Source organism: Ahaetulla prasina, chromosome 1 (genome assembly GCF_028640845.1).
Source record: "Ahaetulla prasina isolate Xishuangbanna chromosome 1, ASM2864084v1, whole genome shotgun sequence".
NCBI classification, from domain to species: Eukaryota; Metazoa; Chordata; class Lepidosauria; order Squamata; family Colubridae; genus Ahaetulla; species Ahaetulla prasina.
The window spans coordinates 6,998,767-7,019,418 of NC_080539.1; the positions used below are offsets into that span (position 1 = coordinate 6,998,767).

Consider the following 20,652-nt stretch of genomic DNA (forward strand, 5'->3'; position numbering starts at 1 on the left):
CAGTAGCCACGTTTCGCATTTGGTTCCACCTCAAGATGAGCCAGGAAATGAGTTTGTGGACTGAATTATTCGCTTACAGGTACCAGGAGGAAGGACTGCATGTGAGTTCTGGTACCACTGATCTCATCATCCACTCCCCCAGGCAATGGAGCCCCCTGCAAATGACCTCTGAATGGTATCACTGATCTCATCATCCACTCCCCCAGGCAATTGAAGCACCCTCCATGCTCCCCCCCCCGACATAGGAACTGTATCTCAATAGTACTACTGTTCCCATTGTCCACTCCTCCAGGCAATGGAGGCTCTCCCATGCACATGATCCCAAATGACTGGATCGGACGAACGCAGCCTTTTGTGCCTTCCTCTCTAGCCATCAAGAAGGGCAGGAAGCTGTTTCCCTCTCATTAGAGCACCACAGTCACGCTAGCATCTTCAACAGAGCACTATTTATTCACTTGCCCAACGCATTTCACCCCTGCCGCAGTCAAAAAGTCTCTTGAGAAACAGCTAAAACATCCACGGCACAAACCTCACAATGAGAACAATAAAAACAAGACCAGCCAAACACCAACAACACCAACAACAACCCAAAGCAATCAAAAGAACTTCTGGTGGCTAATGGCTACTTCGAAACTGGCAGTCATTTAATTGAAATGTTTCTGCCGGGCCTAATAGAATAGAATACTATTGCAATGCTCTCTACATGGGGCTCCCCTTGAAGAGCACCAGGAGGCTCCAGCTAGTCCAGAATGCGGCCGTGCGGGTGATAGAGGGAGCACCGCGTTGCTCCCACATAACACCCATCCTGCACGGCCTACACTGGCTGCCGGTAGCCTTCCGGGTGCAATTCAAGGTCTTGGTCACCATCTTTAAAGTGCTCCATGGATTAGGACCGGGATATTTACGAGACCGCCTTCTGCCGCCGATTGCCTCCCAACGACCTGTGCGCTCCCACAGAGCGGGCCTCCTCAGGGTGCCGTCGACCAAACAATGTAGGTTGGTGACCCCCAGGGGGAGGGCCTTCTCTGTGGCTGCACCGACCCTGTGGAACGAGCTTCCTCCGGGTTTACGACAACTCCCTGACCTCCGGACCTTCAGACGTGAACTGAAGACCTTATTATTTCAGCGAGCTGGACTAGCCTAAGAATAAATTATTTTAGTTAAATTTTAATTGGTTTTTAATCAGTTTTTACCGTTTTAGTGATTGGCTATTATAATATTTAGTTTTAATTGGGTTTTATATTGCTTATTTATTATATTGTTTTATTTTAATATGCCTGTGAACTGCCCTGAGTCCTACAGGAGATGGTGCGGTATAAAAGTATGATTAATAAATAAATAAATAAAAATAGAATAGAATTTTTTATTGGCCAAGTGTGATTGGACACACAAGGGATTTGTCTTGGTGCATATGCTCTCAGTGTACATAAAAGAAAAGATACATTCATCACTTACAACACTTAATGATAGTCATAGGGTACAAATTTAACACTTAATGATAGTCATAGGCTACAATTAAGCAATCAGGAAACAATCAATTACAGTATAAATCATAAGGATTACCAGCAACAAAGTTACAGTCGTAAGTGGAAGGAGATGGGTGATGGGAACGATGGGAAGAGTAATAGTAGTGCAGACTTAGTGAATAGTTTGACATTGTTGAGGGAATTAATTGTTTAGCAGAGTGATGGCCTTCGGGAAAAAACTATTCTTGTGTCTAGTTGTTCTAGTGTGCAGTGCTCTATAGCGTGATACATGTGCTGTAACTTCTACCATGTTTTTAGAATCAGCTATTGGTATTGTAAATACTTCATCTATTATTATGTATATAAAAGAAGTTAATGAATCCTGCTGCATCAGTCTGCCTGTGTGTGCTTTCTGGATTTGATTTTTGCAACAAACTCTTGACAGGTTATGGCCCCAGAGCACACAGAAAGACTGCATTGTAATTTGAGCTTAAGGACTGCCTGTGTTTAAAAGAGAAACCAGACAGACGAAGCTTGCAAGATGGCTGCTGTTAAATTGCAGGAGAGCTCTGTACCTCGTTTGGGACAGAAGAACTATACTATTTGGGCTGCAAAGATGGAATGTTTCCTGAAGGCTTGGGAGCTGTGGGATGTGGCTATGAATCCACCACAGATATGATTTACAGCTTCAGAGCAAAGGCAGCATGATAAAGCAATGGCCTATATCATCTGCAGAAGTTGTGAATGCTCCAACACTGGAAATTTTAAAGAAAATGTTGGATAACCATTTGTCTGAAATGGTGTAGGGTTTCCTGCCTGGGCAGGGGGTTGGACTAGAAGATCTCCAAGGTCCCTTCCAACTCTGTTGTTGTTGTTGTTGTTGTTATCATCTTGAGTTTAGAAGATGATCAGTTTATCAAAGTAGCTGATTTAAAGACTGCAAAGGAGGTCTGGCTGAAACTAAGTGTGCATGTCAGGGTGTCAGCATACAATATTGTACAGTTATCAAGGAAATTATACAGAGTCAGTTTGCAACCAGGATAATATGTGGAACAGCATTTTGTACAAATGCAAACTTTATTTGTGGAGTTGGAACAGTGTGGACTGAAGTTTCCCGAGTCCCAGAAGGTGCTGCTAGTGTTAAACAGTCTGAATGAAACTTGGGACATAGTTTCTGCAGTGTTTGAATGCAAACCAGAGCAGGAGTTGCATTTGGAGGCCTTAAAGGCTTGTTTAACTGATGACACCATTATAGAAAGAGCCACGAGGAGGAATTCCTGAGGTGGGGGCCCAACGAGCAGAGTGAGAAGAGTGGAAAATTCCGCAGGCTGGCTATCTGCAGAGACCCTAGCAACAGACGTCTTCAAAGAGATAAGTAGCGGCAGAAGATACAGATTACAGCCCAGCAAAGACTTTGCAAGCAGAAAGAACAGCAACAATGGATGTGCTTCGTTTGTGGTGAAACAATACATTTAAAGAAAAACTGTTTGCAAAGAAAAAGTTATTTGTAAAACAAGAATAATTTGCAAGAAAAATTGCAGGATGGACAAATTGTTGTTGCAAAAGTTAGCTGTTGCAATAGCAGAGACAAGTGGTTGATTGACAGTAGTGCAAGTCAAACAATTGTTAACAATTCTAAACTGTTTTACAGGTTGGATTCAGCTGCTGGAGATGTAGTAGCCTTGGCAAATGACCAGAAGGCTAAAGTCATTGGAAGAGGCAGTGTGCAAATTCCATATCTGGAAAAGAGGTTTAATGATGTATTATGTGTGCTTGAAATGGAGCATAATTTACTGAGTGTCTCTAGTTTAGACAAGCAAGAATTTGAGACCATATTTGTAAAAGGGAGGTGTCTAGGTGTCTCATAAAGAGAAATGCGAATGTATGTGCACAGGGCATAAAAGAGAATAAACTTTTTTTAAAAAAATATTTATTAAATTTTCAACATATAAAACACAAAATACAGTACACAATATAAAAAATGTAACAAAAAGAAAAAAAACACAGCAAAAATTTAACAGTTTTTCCATATCGGTATCTGTATCATAACAAACATTTACAAAGGTTCTAATTCTATATATTTCTATCTTAAATTACATCCTTATTTAAAATATAGTAACATCTATTCACAATTCAGTTTCATATCCTATGTTTCTTCAACAGTTTTACCTTCTACATATTATATTTAACAAATTGTCCCTTAGGTTTTACATTTACTCTCAAGCCAGGAATACCATCTGTTCCAAATTTGATAGTACTCAGTTTCTTCCCTCTCCTTCATTTCCATAGACAGTCTATCCATTTCTGCACAGTCATATTTTTTTTAATTATAATTTGATCTGGAGGAATATCTTAGTGTTTCCAGTTTTGTGCTAGGACAAGTCTACTTGCGGTTAATATATGTAATATCTGTAATTTTTTTCTCCATTTCCCCCTCAAAAATGCCCCAAAGGAATAGCTCCGGCTTCATCTCTATACTCTGTTCAGTTATCTCTTCCAGCCATTTTCTTATCTTACACCTGTATTTTCTAATCTTAGGGCAGGTCCACCACGTGTGGTAGAATGTTCCTTGTTTATGACCTCATCTCCAACATTCCGGGGACCTGTTCAAGAACGTCTTGGACAATCTCGCTGGTGGCAAATGCCATCGATAAAACATTTTGTAAAGGTTCTCCTTATATGCAGCTGACATCGTTAGTTTGTAGTTTCTCTCCCATAATTTATCCCATTGATCTAATTGAATACTGTGTCCAAAGCTTCTTGCCCAACTAATCATTGTCTCTTTCACAGTTTCTTCTTCCATTTTAAATTTTAACAAAAAATTGGATGTTTTGGTAATCATTCTTTCCTCTGTTCCTAATAATATCAAGTTCCAATTGTTCTCTATAGATACCGTATTGTTCCTGGTCCTTTTTATATTTTGTTCTAATTTGCAGATATGGCCACCAGTCAATTTTTATCCCCTGTTTTTTTAAACCCTGCTCTGATTTTAAATTTCCCAATCAGTCTAATAGTTCCAAGTACCTTACTACTTTATTTATGTCCAATACGTTGGGGTAAATTATGGCCTCCACTGTTGATATCCAAACTGGAAGTTTCATATAATGATTTTTCCTTATGTTATCCCAAATACTTATCAAAGCATTTCGCACTAGATCTCTCTGGAAATATGTATGGGTTTTGTTTTTTCCTTCCCATAGGAACACATGACATCCCAATTGAAGGTTGTGGCCTTCCAATGTTAATGCCCTCTTATGTCTTAATTGGACCCAATCCTTAAGCCATGTTATTTCTGCCGCTTGATAATATAATTCGCAATTGGGTAGGCCAAAGCCTCCTTTGGTTCTGGAGTCCTGAAGAAGTTTGGGTTTTATTTCGGCTTTTTTTCCCAGCCAAATAAATTTACCTATTATTCTATTTAATTGATCAAAAATGTTTTCCCTAATCTTATTGGTATCGTTTGGAAGAGGTATAACAATTTAGGTAGTACGTTCATTTTTATTGTGGCAATTCTACCAACTAAAGATATTTGTAATTTTGCCCAAATGTCTTTTTGTAATTGTTGTACCAATTTATCATAATTATCCTCTTTTAATGTAGAACAATTTGCTGTTAACCAAATTCCCAGATATTTTACCTTTTTAACAATTTGAATCCCCAATTTCTTTTCTAATTCTCCATCTTGCCTTTTTGTACAATTCTTAGTTAATATTTTAGGGTTTATCCAGTTTATTTTAAACCCAGCCACTTTACCAAATTCTTCAACTTCATGTCTCAAGGTGGTTCCCGTCTCCAAAGGATCTTCTATTATAAAAACCAGTTCATCCACAAAAGCTTGGACTTTATATTCCTCCTGTTTAATTTTCAATCCTTTTATTGTTTTGCCTAATTTGTATTAATTTCCAATGATAGTATGAATAAGAGGGGTGACAAGGGACATCCCTGTCCTACCCCTTAGTTATACTAATCTTCTCCGTTGTTTCCTCATTTATTATTATTTTAGCCGATTGCTTTGAATAAATTGCTCTGATCATGTCCATGAATTTCTCCCCAAAATTCATGATTTCCAATTGATTAATAAGAAAGTTCCAGTTTAAATTGTCAAACGCTTTTTGAGCATCTACAAACATTAATGCCAGCTGTTTATCCAAGTGGTCCTCATAGTATTCTAATGAATTCATAATCATCCGTATATTGTTCCTTATATGTCTGTTTGGCAAAAATCCATTTTGGTCCGAATCAATAATTTCATTTAATATTTTTGGGGCTCTTTCAGCCATTATCTTTACGAATATTTTGTAGTCTACATTGAGTAGCGAGATTGGCCCATAGTTCTTGATTTGCTGTGTGTTTGTAGGATCTTTTGGGATAAGAGATATAAACGCCTCCATCCATGTCTTTGGTAATTCGGATTGCTGCCAGTAACTGCCAATAAAATCTTTTTTTTTTTTGGTCTTATTCTTATTTCAATTAATAGAATTCTACCTTCCTCATAGGCATACATTTGTCTCGGTTGTAACCAATCTTTAATATTTATTTATTTATTTATTTATTTATTTGATTTCTATACCGCCCTTCTCCCGAAGGACTCAGGGCGGTGTACAGGCAAAATAAAACAGACAGTACAATATATAATTTAAAATGCAATTAAAAAACTTATTTTAAAATTGGCCTGAAAATTAAAATATACAGTGAGCTAAAACCCCATTTTAAATTAGTTAATAAAAATTTTAAAATTTGATAAAATTCAATTTAAGATAGCCCCGCGCAAATAAAAAGATGCGTCTTCAGTTCGCGACGGAATGTCCGAAGGTCAGGTATTTGGCGTAAACCCGGGGGAAGTTCGTTCCAGAGTGTGGGAGCCCCCACAGAGAAGGACCTTCCCCTGGGGGCCGCCAGCCGACATTGCTTGGCGGACGGCACCCTGAGAAGTCCCTCTCTGTGAGAGCGTACGGGTCGGTGGGTGGCATGTGGTAACAGCAGGCGGTCCCGTAAGTACCCAGGCCCTAAGCCATGGAGCGCTTTAAAGGTCATAACCAGCATCTTAAAGCGCACTCGAAAGGCCACAGGCAGCCAGTGCAGTCTGCGCAGGAGCGGTGTTATATGGGAGCTACGCGGAGCTCCCTCTATCACCCGCGCAGCTGCATTCTGGACTAACTGAAGCCTCCGAGTGCACTTCAAGGGGAGCCCCATGGGGAGCATTACAATAATCCAGGCGAGAGGTAACGAGCGCATGAGTGACCGTGCACAAGGCATCCCGATCAAGGAAGGGGCGCAACTGCCGAACCAGGCGAACTTGGTGGAAGGCCCCCCTGGAGACGGCCGTCAAATGATCTTCAAACGACAGCCGTTCATCCAGGAGGACACCTAAGTTGCGCACCCTATCCTTTGGGGCCAATAACTCGCCTCCAACAGTCAGCCGCGGCTGCAGCTGACTGAATCGGTGTGCCGGCATCCACAGCCACTCCGTCTTGGAGGGATTAAGCTTGAGCCTGTTTCTCCGCATCCAGACCCGTACGGCTTCCACACACCGGGACAGCACTTCAACAGCTTCATTGGGGTGGCCTGGGGTGGAGAAGTACAGCTGGGTGTCATCAGCGTACAGCTGGTATCTCACCCCAAAGCCACTGATGATCTCACCCAACGGCTTCATATAGATGTTGAACAGAAGGGGCGAGAGAATCGACCCCTGCGGCACCCCACAAGTGAGGTCCCTCGCAGTCGACCTCTGCCCCCCTGTCAACACCGTCTGCGACCGGTCAGAGAGATAGGAGGAGAACCACCGATACACGGTGCCTCCCACTCCCAATCCCCCCAACCGGCGCAGCAGGATACCATGGTCGATGGTATCAAAAGCCGCTGAGAGGTCTAATAGGACCAGGGCAGAGGAATAACCCCTGTCCCTGGCCCTCCAGAGATCATCCACCAATGCGACCAAAGCTGTCTCCGTGCTGTATCCGGGTCGGAAGCCGGACTGGAACGGGTCTAGATAGACGGCTTCATCCAGGTATTGGGGTAGCTGTCGCGCCACAGCACTCTCTACAACCTTCGCAACAAAGCGAAGGTTGGAGACTGGACGATAATTACCCAAAATAGCTGGGTCCAGGGAGGGCTTCTTGAGGAGGGGTCTCAAGTATACTGCTACTCCTTCTCTTTTTTTGGCGATGCAAGAGCTGAATAAAGTTTTCCTAGTTTGGGGGCTTCTAATAAGTGTCCTTGTTGTTTTTTAATATGGACTTCTTGCAGACATGCAATTGTCCGTGTTATGTTTTTGGAGTTTGGATAAAACTTGCCTCCTTTTGGCCGGAGAATTTATTCTCTGTTATGACACAGAGAAACCATTTAGTGACCATTTGAAGTTACAATGACCCTGGAAAAAGTGACTTATGACCGTTTTTCACAGTTACGACCATGGCTGCATCCCCATGGTCATGTGATGCGTCCCCATTGACTTTGCCTGCCAGAAGGTCGCCAAAAGTTGTCACATGACCCAGGGATACTGCAGCCGTCCAGATATACTATGCCAGCTGCCAAGAGTCCAAATTCCGATGGCGAGACCGTGGGGATGGTACAACACTTGTTAAGTGTGAAAAAAAAACCAGCCATAAGTCATTGTTTTCAGTGCCGTTGTAACTTTGAGGCAGTCGCTAAATGAATGGTTGTTTGTCAAGGATTACCTGTAATTTTTTGAGATGACACAGGATGAACTTCATAATTTTTAACGAAACAAACAGCTAAATTTCATATACAGAATACGTGTCTTTCCTAAAGTTTGCTCCAGTTTTGTTTTACTTTGTGCTGAGAGTTTTCCTCCTCTTAAACAGATATGCAATTATCTCTTCCAATGTATTTTTAGAAAGCTTGAAAGGACAGGTTTAGGCCCTAATCTCCCATTTGTGTACAGCTAGCTCTAGCGAATCCCTCCTTTTTGATATTTCTTGGGATGTATTTACACAGCTGCTCATTCTCTGCAACTTTCATTGCGTGGAGCCTAGAACGGCCAAAGTTTCCAACAGGAGGGGAGGAGAAAATAGGTGTCCCGCGAATTGCCACATCAAAGCTTTTTTTTTTTTCCCCTGGCTTGCGAAACCGGCACCCACCGCAACCTCTTTCGCCCCCTTTGGCGCACTTTCTGTTGAAAGAAAGCTGGCTTTTCACAAAGGAATCGCTGGAGCCCCTTATTTATATTAAAATGGCAAAAGTAGCATGTTAAAAATCGATAAGGAGTCTATTGAAGCGACTGTGGGCTCTTTGTGCTGGAGTGGTACTGGCAGCTGGGTTATCTTGAGCCGTGAGATCTGAGGGTTGTTTAGCAAAGTTTGTAGTCATGTGTGAGGTTTCCCCGCTGCTCAGTCTCCTACAGTCCCTGCATCAAAACATGGAAGCTGAAAGAAGGCCTTAGAGCAGCGGTTCTCAACCTGTGGGTCGGGACCCCGTTGGGGGTCGAATGACGATTTGCCAGGGGTCGCCTAAGACCATCGGAAATATGGGAAGTGTACTTGCGAGTCGAAGAATCGCGCTTCAATGGTTGACTCCACAAGCCAGCTGCAGGCTCTTCAAATCGCTAGCCGAATTCAGCTTCAGGCGCGATGAATTAAAAAAGAGAGAAATCTTTGCTCTGATGTCTCCCTCTCAAGCCAGCTGCAATCACTCCCAATCGCTAGCCTAATCTGGCTTCAGGCGCGATAAACTTAATAGGGGAGGAGTCTCCGCTTTAATGCCTCTGTCCTCAAGGCAATCGCCAGCAGTTCAGATCGCTAGCCAATACGGCTTCAGGCGCGATCAATTCAAAACGAAAATAATTTTACGGTTGGGGGTCGCCACATCATGGGGAATTGTATTAAAGGGGTCGCAGCACTATAAAGGTTGAGAACCACTGCCTTAGAGAGCCAGTTTGGTCTACGGGCAGCAGGCTAGAAGCTACAAAGCAGGAGCCTGTGAGTTCTAGTTCCACCTTAGGCATAAAAGGCAGCTGGATGACTTTAGGCCAATCACGAGAAGGCTGGGAGTTCTAGTTCTACTTTAGGCATAAAAGACAACTTGATGACTTTAGGCCAATGACCAGGAGACTGGGGGTTCTAGTCCTACCTTAGCTGTGAAAATCAGCTGAATGACTTTAAGCCAATCACTAGGAGACCGGGAGTTCCAGTTCCGCCTTAGGGATGAAGGCCATCCAGGTAACTTTGAGCCAGTCCATCTCTCTCAACCCAACCCACCTCACAGGGTTGTTATTGTGGAGAAAGGAGGAGGAAGAAGGAAGATTAGGTATGTTTGCTGCCTTGAGTTATTTGTAAAAATAATCAAGGGGGAGATACAGATAAATAAAAAGTTAAGAAATGATGGGTCAAGTGGGGTAGCTTCCTATATTCCCCAGCAAAGTCTCCCTATGATTTCTGGCAAACCACATCAGATTTTCTTAATGCTTGATTGTGTGAACGGGTGGGGGGAGAGGTGGGGTCGTAAAAAACAATCTTGCATTTTAGTTTAAAAGGGAGGATATTTTGGACAGCTAGTTTCATTGTTCACTCCTTCACAACCTCCATAAGAACATCTCATTTTGACTCAGAACTGCACATCAGCTTTGCCTCAACAGACATCCTCCAGATATTTGAGACCATAGCTCCCATCATCCCCAGCCAGCTTGTCTGAGAACCCTCCCCACAGTCTCACACAATTTAATAAAAGCTCAGCTTCAATTCAATTCAGTTCAGTTCTGTGGAACAGAAGCCTATCTAATTCTCTCTGTGTTATGTTTGTAAGTCAACATGTAGAAGATATATTTATTTATTTATTTTGTCAAGCATGTATTAGATAATATATATATAAGTATAAACATGAATATCAACACTGGAAACGGATACGAATAAAAGGGAACATTAGGACAGGGACGGTAGGCACGCTGGTGCTCTTATGCAGGCCCCTTACAGACCTCTTAGGAATGGGGTGAGGTCAACAGTAGTCAGTCTAAGGTTAAAATTTTGGGGGTTTGGGGATGAAACCACAGAGCCAGGTAGTGCATTCCAGGCATTGACCACTCTGTTGCTGAAGTCGTATTTTCTGCAATCGAGTTTGGAGCGGTTCACTTTAAGTTTGTATCTATTGTGTGCTTGTGTATTGTTGTGGTTGAAGCTGAAGTAGTCATTGACAGGTAGGACATTGTAGCAGATAATTTTATGTACTACGCTTAGGTCAGACCGAAGGCGGCATAGTTCTAAGTTGTCTAAGCCCAGAATTTCAAGTCTGGCGGCATAAGGTATTCTGTTGCGCGCAGAGGAGTGGAGGACTCTTCTCGTGAAATACCTCTGGACTCGTTCAATTGTATTAATGTCCAATATGCAGTGCGGATTCTAGACAGATGAGCTGTATTTGAGAATTGGTCTAGCAAAGGTTTTGAATGCTCTGGTTAGTCGTATAACATGGAGAAGACACTGCACAGGATTAGGTTTACAACCCTTAATGCCTTTTTTGGCGATGTTGTTACAGTGGGCTTTGGCATTTAGATCATTAGATATGAGTACTCCAAGGTCCTTGACAGAGTGAGGGTTGTCTATAATTGCAAGTGTGTGTGTGTGTATGTCTAAAACAATAGCCTGGAACAACTCTCATACTTTTTGTACTTTGCATTGTATAATCTACATTTTGAACGGAATCCATGCTTTGTTAGGTAGTACCAGGGCTAACAAACTATGCAGGGCAATGAATTCTTGGAAACTCAGTTACTGATATTCTGGCACAGCCTTTTCCTGAGCTTCCTATAGACTTTCATGCCCCGTTTTGTAACAAATTTCTGGATTAGGAACCCTCTCTTGATATTTTAAAGGAAATCTAAGCAAATTCATTTCCTATCCAGTACTCTGGTTTCCTTGAGAATTATGTTGCATGACCGTAAGCGGCTTGTCTTTTTTCCTGACTTCACAAGCTATAAAAGAAAATTGGCTCTGTGGGACCAAGCCATTAAATGGCACAATTTCTCCATTAATGGCCAGTCCTAGTCATTAGCGTAGCATCACCCCAAAGATTTATCTGGAACCTGCTTCTGTGATCTCCTTGAAGCGTAGAAAATCCATTTGTGTTCTCCAGTTTTCTTATTCATCCCTTGTGCCTACACAGTTTTAAGTACAGGTACCCCTTGGCTTACGAACATTTGTTTAGTGACCAAAGTTACAACAGGAAAAAAAAAAAGACTGTTTTTCATACTTGCGACTGTTGCAACATCCCCATGGTCACATGGTCAAAACTCAAATGCTTAGAAACGGGCATGTATTTCTGATGGTTGCCATACACTAACATAGTGTAAGCCGCCCTGAGTCTTCGGAGAAGGGCAGGATATAAATGCAAATAAAAAAACAAACCTGCGGCAGGAAAGGTCGTAAAATGGAACAAAACTCACTTAACAACTGCCTTGCTTAGGACAGAAATTTTGGACTTCCGTTGTGGTTGTAAGTTAAGAGCTACCTGTATGCCATTTTTAAATTTATTGTTGTTATTTTGCCCTAGCGCTTTTAGGGTGACAGTTTTAATCTCTGTTTTTACCGTTTGTTTTGGATTATTGCCTTTTGCTTTGCTTTGCTTTTTACCTTTTAAAAAAAGTAACCTAGAAGGACTTTTTTTTCCCTTCTGCTCCTGTCTATCAACTTAATAAATCCCAGCAAGCTTTTTTGACAGCAAGTTATTTAAGTAGTTAATACTAGAACTAAATTTCCTTGGTTTCTCTTTCAGGACCAGCCCTCCTTATTGCTGTGTTGATCTCCATTCTTTGAGAACAGGGGAAGTAGTCAAATCCGTGCAGTTCAAAACACCTATTTATGATCTGCACTGCAACAGAAGGTAAAAATTCCTTTTGATCTCTAAATACCTTTTCCGTCCAGTATTTTTAAAGCTCTCGGCCTTGATTGCAGTCACTTTATGTTGTTTCAATTGCCTGGGTTGAATGTGGCTAGAAGATTCGGCAGCTACTGCTGAAAGAAAAGGCCCAGATTGCCTTGTTTTAAGGAATAAATCTATTTAAATGGAAAGGCGGGGGAAAAAAACCACCTCTCATTTCAAAAAGATATTGAGACTTTGGGAAAAGTCCAAAGAAGAGCAGCTAAGTTGATTAAAAGCTTGGAGATAAAAACATACAAAGAACGGTTGCAGGAATTTGGGTATGACCAGTCTAGAGAACAGAAGGACTAGGGATGACATGATGGCGCCAGTAATTTGAGGGGCTGCCACAAAGAGGAGGAGGTCAACTTATTTCCCAAAGCACCAGAAGGCAGGACAAGAAACAATAGATGGAAACTAATCAAGGAGAGAAGCAACCTGGAATTAAGGAGAAACTTAATAACATTGTGAACAATTAACCAGTGGAACAGCTTGCCACCAGAAGTTGTGAGTGCTCCAACACTGGGGGTGTTTTAAGAAGAGACTGGACAGCCACTTGTCTAAAATGTTATAGGGTTTCCTGCTTGAGCAGTCCGTTGGACTAGAGGACCTCCAAGGTCCCTTCCAGCTCTATTCCGATTGATTGATCTCAATATGCTGGCTGGGGAATTCTGGGAGTTGAAGTCCACCAGTCTTAAAGTTGCCAAGTTTGGGGACTCCTGGCAGAATAGAATAGAATAGAATAGAATTTTTTATTGGTCAAGTGTGATTGGACACACAAGGAATTTGTCTTGGTGCATATGCTCTCAGTGTACATAAAAGAAAAGATACCTTCATCAAGGTACAACACTTACAGCACTTAATGATAAATAATAAAGGGAACAGATTTAAGTTTGTAACAAGGGACACCTTTGAGAGAGGCACAACACACTTTAGATACCAGGTGCGTTCTTATGCAGGTTGTTCTGTTTCCTTCCCCACTTCAGACCCATGAGCTGGCCTTTAGCCAGTGGATTCACGGCTCTTATCAGTCCTGGCAGAGAAATTGCAGCTGCCTGACAAAGTTCCAACAAATGACTCACATAGCAAGACTTTCAGCTCTTTTTGAAACGAATCAGCTAAACTTTGCTTCCTGTGGAGTGAGAGCAGTCCCAAAGCTCCTTATATATCGTGTGGGGTGGGGCTCCTGCCCCACCCTTCCTTTTGATGACGCCGCCTCGCTAATCTTCTGAAGCGCGGGTCAAGCCTAGCTTGATTATTATTATTATCAGCTGGGTCTGAAGGCGTAGCCTGAGGAAGGGAGGAATCAGGGGATGACGGCCTCATTACGTCCTCTGCCTGGTCTAGTTCTGGCTCCTGGAGCCGGGCCAAAGGAATCGGTGCTCCCGAGGTAAGCCTTACCGGCCCTTCCCCCTCACTCTTGGAGTCACTTTTGGGCATGGGGCCAGGTTCGGGGGCTGGAGTCACAAAACAGGTGTTTTCTTTGGCAATACATCTCCTTGGCCCTTCTGGTTTAAAGAATCACACTGGAAATGATGGGAACAGTCTCCTTCTGCCTAAGAATTCAGAAAGGTGGCCTGAGGGCAGATATTATGGACTTAAAAGAGTGAATAGCCAGCTTGGTTCTGTTATAAAGCCATTCCCTCTGTTCCTGGGACAGACAAAAAGGAAATAATTTTCTCCCGAAAAATTATCCAAAGAGCAAAAGGGGGATAAGATGGGTTGAAGGACTGTGGATATAAATGAGTTGCGTATTCTGAGTGGTGACGAGGAGCTCTTGTTCAGAGAACCCCTCAAACCCAGCTCCCCATTGTCTCCCCCTCCTTCTTGAGATTTTGTTCGGTACATTTTGTCTTTGTATTTCATGTCCTGGTAATTATATAAAGTGATTTCCCCCCTTCACCCCACCCTCTCCTCCTCTTAATTCCATTGTATGGAAGGCAGCGGAGGTCAAAGGAAGGAAAAACACTTTTAGCAAATAAGGCCTGGCTATTAGGCCCAGCAGATTTGCAATAAAAAAAATAGCAATATGATTATTTTTGAGGATGAAACACTTTTCAGATTAATATACTGGGTGCTTTTGATGGATTTTCAATCTGAACTGCTGGGGCAAATGAGTGTTTTAAAAAAATTACATGAGGTATAATGCCAGTTTTGTTAACAAGGTACGATCACGCTCAACCGCGCCCCCCCCCCACGCCTTCATGGGTGCCCTAATTGTTTCCCTTTTCATGACTATTGAAAATCTGTTGTGCTACACGGCTGAAAGCTTCACTCTGTCGAATCTGCTGTTGGCTACAACATACAACTTTGCTGACCCTTATTGTTCAAGACCACTGAGTAGGATACGAAAGAAGGAATAATAGGGAAGGAAGGAAGGTGGATAGAAGGAAGAAAGGAAGGAAGGGAGAAGGAAAAAGGGGAAGAGAGGAAGGAAGGAAGGAATATATAGACAAGGAAAGAAAATGGGTAGAAGGAAGGAAGGAAGGATGGATGGATGGATGGATGGATGGAAGGAAGGAAGGAAAAGAAAAAAAGAAAGAAAGAAAGAAAGAAAGAATAGAGAGAGAAAATGTGGATAGAAGGAAGAAAGGAAAACAAAGAAAGAAAAAGAGAGAGAGAGAGAGAAAGCTAAAGAGGTATTGGTATTGTTTTGTTATATTTTTTAATTTAATATTAACAAACATTTCTATCCCACCCTTTCCTTCCCGTGCCTTAGAAATACTCATTTAAAGTTACAACACATTTAAACTGCACTTTATAAATACAATAAAAGTTGCACAAAATTAAGTTAAAGCAAATTATTGGGTTCTAGGCAGCTTACAAAAACTTCAATTTTAGCCAATATACCGAAATATCACATTGAAGTACTTGGACGGTTTTTCTTAAGATGGACCTAAGCCATCATTCTCTCCTCAACTTCCCGTGCATGTAAACACACAAATACTTCCAAATATCATTTTTATTTTATTATATAAAATATAAAATACAAAAAAAGGAAAAGAAAAGAAAATAGGAAATTAAGGGCGGGAAAAGGGACGAGGAAAAGGGGGTGTGAAATACAAAGGGAAAGAAAAAACAGGGTATTGACTTCCAATCTTTCCCAGCACAGTACAAGATAATACACTCCAGCCTCAACTTTTTGCTTTTACACATTAATTAATAATTAATAATCTAGCCCAGGGGTCTGCAAACTTGGGTCTTTTAAGACTTGTGGACTTCAACTCCCAGAGTTCCTCAGCCAGCATGAGGAACTCTGGGAGTTGAAGTCCATAAGTCTTAAAAGAGCCAAGTTTGCAGACCCCTGGCCTAGCCATTTCTATAACACCAAATCTTTCTAATCAACAAAATCAAAACCAAAGTTTCATTTTTTCTTCTTCTTCACAAGCACAAATTCCAGAAGTGATATCCCAACTAAGAACATATTTTCCTCTTTAAAATAAGCATATAAAAATAAACATATGTACAGATGGCTATTGTACGTGCATGCAAACACAAAGACACAGGCGCACACTGTCTCCCTAATCAGAAATACAGTTTTTCTCATGAATCTTCTTCACACGCCTGGTGTATTCCTTCACTCTGGTTTCTCTTGTAAATTATTTACCTGCATGGATCTCTTGGGTGATAATATTACAAAAAGAGGGGCGAAATAGGAAGCACATTTTAAGAGCATTTGGCACTTCAGGTATTCTTTACTTTGCACCTATGTATGTTTGTGTATTTTCAGGATTCTCGTTGTTGTCTTGCAAGAGAAGATTGCTGCCTTCGACAGCTGCACTTTTACTAAAAAATTCTTTGTCACAAGTAAGTGTTCGAAATTATTTCCCATTGACTCCCCATATTACAGGTAGTCCTTGACTGGCGACCACAATTGAGCCCAAAAATTCTCTTGTGAAATGAGACTGTTGCTCAGTGGGTTTTCCTGCCATTTTACGACCTTCCTTCCCACAGTTGTTAAGTGAATCACAACAGAGAAATAAGATTACCAAACTAATCCAAAAAGAACCCCCCAGTAAAATCCAAGACAGAGAACAAGAAAACGGCACAGCCCTCCTCTCATATATAAAAGGTACCACAGACAGAATCAGCAAGATCCTCCACAAACACAACATCAAGACAGCATTCTGCACAAACCGAAAAATATCCACCATCCTAAGAAACCCCAAAGACAAAATTGAGTTAGAAAATCGAGGAGTATATGAAATCCCATGCACCGCCTGCCCCACCACATACATCGGACAAACCAACAGAAGAATAAGTGCACGCATTGAAGAACACAAGAACTCAGTCAAAAAAGAGGAACCAACTTCTTCCCTGGTCCAACAGGAGACGATATTGACTTTAAAAAGACCAGAACTATCGCCAAAACTGAACACTTTAACAACAGAATAATCAGAGAAGCCATCGAGATAGAAAAACGCCCACACAGCATGAACAAACGAGATGATACCTCCCGCCTACCAGCCATTTGGAAACCCGCCCTTATTGACAAACGAGTCCCTAACACGAGAAATGACACCAGACCCACACTCACGAGGTCCACACAGGATGTCACCACCACACATCCACCCAGAAAGCAGACCCAAACCCACACTGATCATGAAGCATGACGAAGGACCAGAAGCCAGACCGCAGCTGCAACATTAGCCATTTCAAACCCCTCCAATCCATACATGCAGCAGACTGACACCCACTATGAAGATGTAGCACGACCACGAACACGAAGCCAAACAACAGCAATGCAGCTCACCAGCTCAAATCCCCCTGCTACTCAGACTAATCTGAGCACAACCAAGCCCCCACCCAAACAGGACACACCCCCAGCCAATCAGAGCACAAAAAAACCCCCATCCAATCAGAGCACAGCCAAGCTCCCACCCAATCAGTTCAAACCCCCACTAGCAGTTAAAAAGGAAGAAACAGCTGCAATCACACATTGCTCCCAGAAGCACGAAGCTGAAGCCATAAGATGACAAATGAGACTTCGTCGAAACGTCGCCAAGACACTTCCAATTTTACGTGGGAGAAAACCCGAATAACCAAAGACCTACATACAAACACCCGCGAAAACCTCAGAAAACAAATATATATATATATATATTATGTCCTGTTTATGCAGTGTATATTGGAGGTGGGGATCCTTTGAGAGCTGTATGCAACAAAATTTCATTTTAACGTACACCAATTAGTATACATTTAAAGTGACAATTCTAAGTCTAACTGTAGTCGTATGCTGAGGATTACCTGTACAGTATTTTCCCAGAATATAGGAGCACTAAAGATTGATATGGTTTCTTTTTTCTCTATTTTTGAAATAAATGGATATCGCGTTTCTAATCATTTTATTTTATTTATTTTATTTATTTTGTCACAACAGCATACAAAAGATTATATAGTATATACACATATAAACATATATAGGAAGAAGAAAAGAAAAACAATAGGACAGGAACGGTAGGCACGTTTGTGCGCTTATGCACGCCCCTTATGGTCCTCTTAGGAATGGGGTGAGGTCAATAGTAGAAAGTTTTTGGTTAAAGCTGTTAGGATTATGGGAAGAGACCACAGAGTCAGGTAAAGTATTCCAAGCACTGATGATTCTGTTGCAGAAGTCGTATTTTCTGCAATCTAGATTAAAGCGGTTTACATTAAGTTTAAATCTATTGGTTGCCCTTGTATTATTGCAATTAAAGCTGAAGTAGTCTTTGACAGGAAGGACATTACAATAGATGATTCTGTGAGTTAAACTTAGGTCTTGTCGAAGGCGACGGAGTTCCAAGTTTTCTAAGCCTAGGATTTCAAGTCTGGTGGGATAAGGTATTTTGTTGTTTTCAGAGGAATGGAGAACTCTTCTTGTAAAATATTTCTGGACACGTTCAATTGTATTGATGTCAGAGATGTGGTGAGGGTTCCAAACAGGTGAGCTGTATTCTAGAATTGGTCTAGCAAATGTTTTATATGCTCTGGTTAGTAGTGTGGTGTTTTGGAAAGAAGCTACATAAAATTAGGTTTACAACTCTTAGAGCTTTTTTGCTATGTAGTTGCAGTGGGCTTTGGCACTTAGATCATTTGACATGAAAACTCCAAGGTCTTTAACGGGATGGGGTCGTCTGTAAGGTAATGTCCATCTAGTATGTACTTAGTTTTAGAGTTCTTTTTCCTATATGTAAGACTGAGCATTTGCTGGTTGAAATTTGGAGCTGCCAATTTTAGACCAAGCGGTTAGATGGTCAAGGTCGTTTTGAATGATAGAAGTGTTGTCTGTGGTGTTAAATAGTTTGACATCGTCAGCAAAGAGAACACAATTACTTGAGATATGGTCACAAAGATCATTAATGTATAGAATAAAGAGTGTTGGTCCAAGGACGCTGCCTTGAGGAACGCCACTCTTGACAGGAACAGGATTTGATAAAGCATTGCCAATTTTGACCACTTGTTGTCTGTTAGACAGAAAAGCAGATATCCATTTGTGGAGGGTCCTGAGATGCCATAGGATGTTAGTTTAAGGAGAAGTTTATCGTGTACTACTGAGACAAAAGCTTTGCAGAAGTCTATGTAGATTGCATCTATTGATTTGCCTTGATCTAGATTTGAAGTCCATATGTTTTTGCAGTGGAGAAGTTGTAAGTTACATGATAACTTTTTCCTGAAACCAAATTGTTTGTTGGAGAGTAGGTTGTTAGTTTCTAGGTGTGAGGTAATGGATTGATTGATGATAGATTCCATGACTTTGCAGGTGACGCAGCAAAGGGAGATCGGTCTGTAGTTTTCGACTAAGCTGGGGTCTCCTTTTTTGAAGATGGGGATGACTGTGGCTAGTGACCAAAGTTTGGGAAGAGAACTGGTAGTGAAAGCTTTATCAAAGATAATACTTAGGGGTTCAGCTATATTAATGGAAAGTTTTTAAGTAATATGCACATAGACCATCAGGTCCAATAGAAAGCGATGGTTTTAAGTTGTGAAGAGCTTTACCAACGTTGTCTTCTGTGAAATCTATATGAGTTAAATCATCATAGTCATTGCTGGTTCGTTTGTGGAATGTTGGATATGTGTTATCGGAGTTAACAAAACTGAGCCAAAGAAAATGTTCAACAGGTTTGCTTTGACTCGTTCGTCTTTAGATTCTGTGTTGTTAGAATCTTTTAGTGGTGGGATGGATCTTGAATCTTTAAGTTTACTGTTGACAAAATTATAAAAGGCACGATTGGAATTTGTGCGTAGAAGGTTTTCTTCTTGCTTGGTGTGGTAATTTGTGCATTCAGTTTTAATTTGGTTGCATATGTTTCTGTAACGGTTTCTGAAGTTTGTAACATAGCCTTTTTTGTTTCTTTTCCAGAGGGATTTTTTTTTTGATTGAAGCTTTTTTATTGATATGGGTAATCAATGTGATCTCACCATCTTCTAAGATGAATTTTGACTTGAGGGAATGGCCTTTATTTTTTAATGAGAATGTTGAGGTCTGTTGTATCCAAAATGGGGATTCCAAGGAGCTAAACATTAAAAAGAACAAAATGCCTTTGAGCACACGTCCAGAGATCGGTACTCAGTGCCTGCACCAATTTCCTGGTTTTCCCTCCGGAAAAATGTTCTCTGAGGTGTTTTTCTAGACATGGAAGCAAAATAAGTGCTTTGAAGACACTTTGAAAAGTCTGTCCTTTCCCCCCCCTAACTCAGTCATCACTAATTTGGAATTGTTGCCTGTGGAAAGTATAAACTAAGATAAAGCTTGCCTCCAATTTTTACCCTAGAACAGGGTTTCCTAACCCAGACAATTTCCAGGTATATGGACTTCAACTCCCAGAATTCCACATTGCTGAGAATTCTGGGACTTGAAGTCCGCTCACCTTCAATTCGCCAAGACTGGGAAACACCTTGGTCCCTTTAAGACTTGTGTACTTCAACTCCTCAGCAAAGCAGGCTGAGGAACTCTGGGAGTTGAAGTCCACAAGTCTTAAAGGGACCAAGGTTGGAGACGTCTGTTCTAGAAGACCAACCCTAGCTACTATACCTTGAGTATAAATGTAGAGCTGTGGTGGCGCAGTGGTTACCGTGCAGTACTGCAGGCTATTTCTGCTGACTGCCAGCTGCCTTTTGCAATTTGGCAGTTCGACTCTCCCCAGGCTCAAGGCTGACTCAGCCTTCCATCCTTCCCGAAGTCGGTCAAATGAGGACCCAGATTGTTGGGGGAAAGATGCTGACTCTATAAAAACCGCTTAGGGAGGGCTGTGAAACATGGTGAAGCGGTAAATAAGTGCTACTCCTATCAAAAATATTATCCGAAATTCCTATTTTATTTCTGCCAGGAGAGATTTGCGGGCTG

At 41.5% G+C, this 20,652-nt stretch overlaps 1 protein-coding gene across 7 annotated transcripts in view; it reads left to right on the forward strand.

The window, feature by feature from the left end:
* Nucleotides 1-20,652, forward strand: part of BCAS3 (BCAS3 microtubule associated cell migration factor) — an 846,545-nt gene that overhangs the window by 84,770 nt on the left and 741,123 nt on the right. For all 7 annotated transcript variants that reach the window (XM_058164101.1, XM_058164100.1, XM_058164098.1 and 4 more), the window contains 2 exons: nucleotides 12,186-12,293; nucleotides 16,060-16,136. In XM_058164101.1, coding sequence (XP_058020084.1) covers nucleotides 12,186-12,293; nucleotides 16,060-16,136 — 185 coding nt within the window. The remainder of the gene's footprint in view (nucleotides 1-12,185; nucleotides 12,294-16,059; nucleotides 16,137-20,652) is intronic.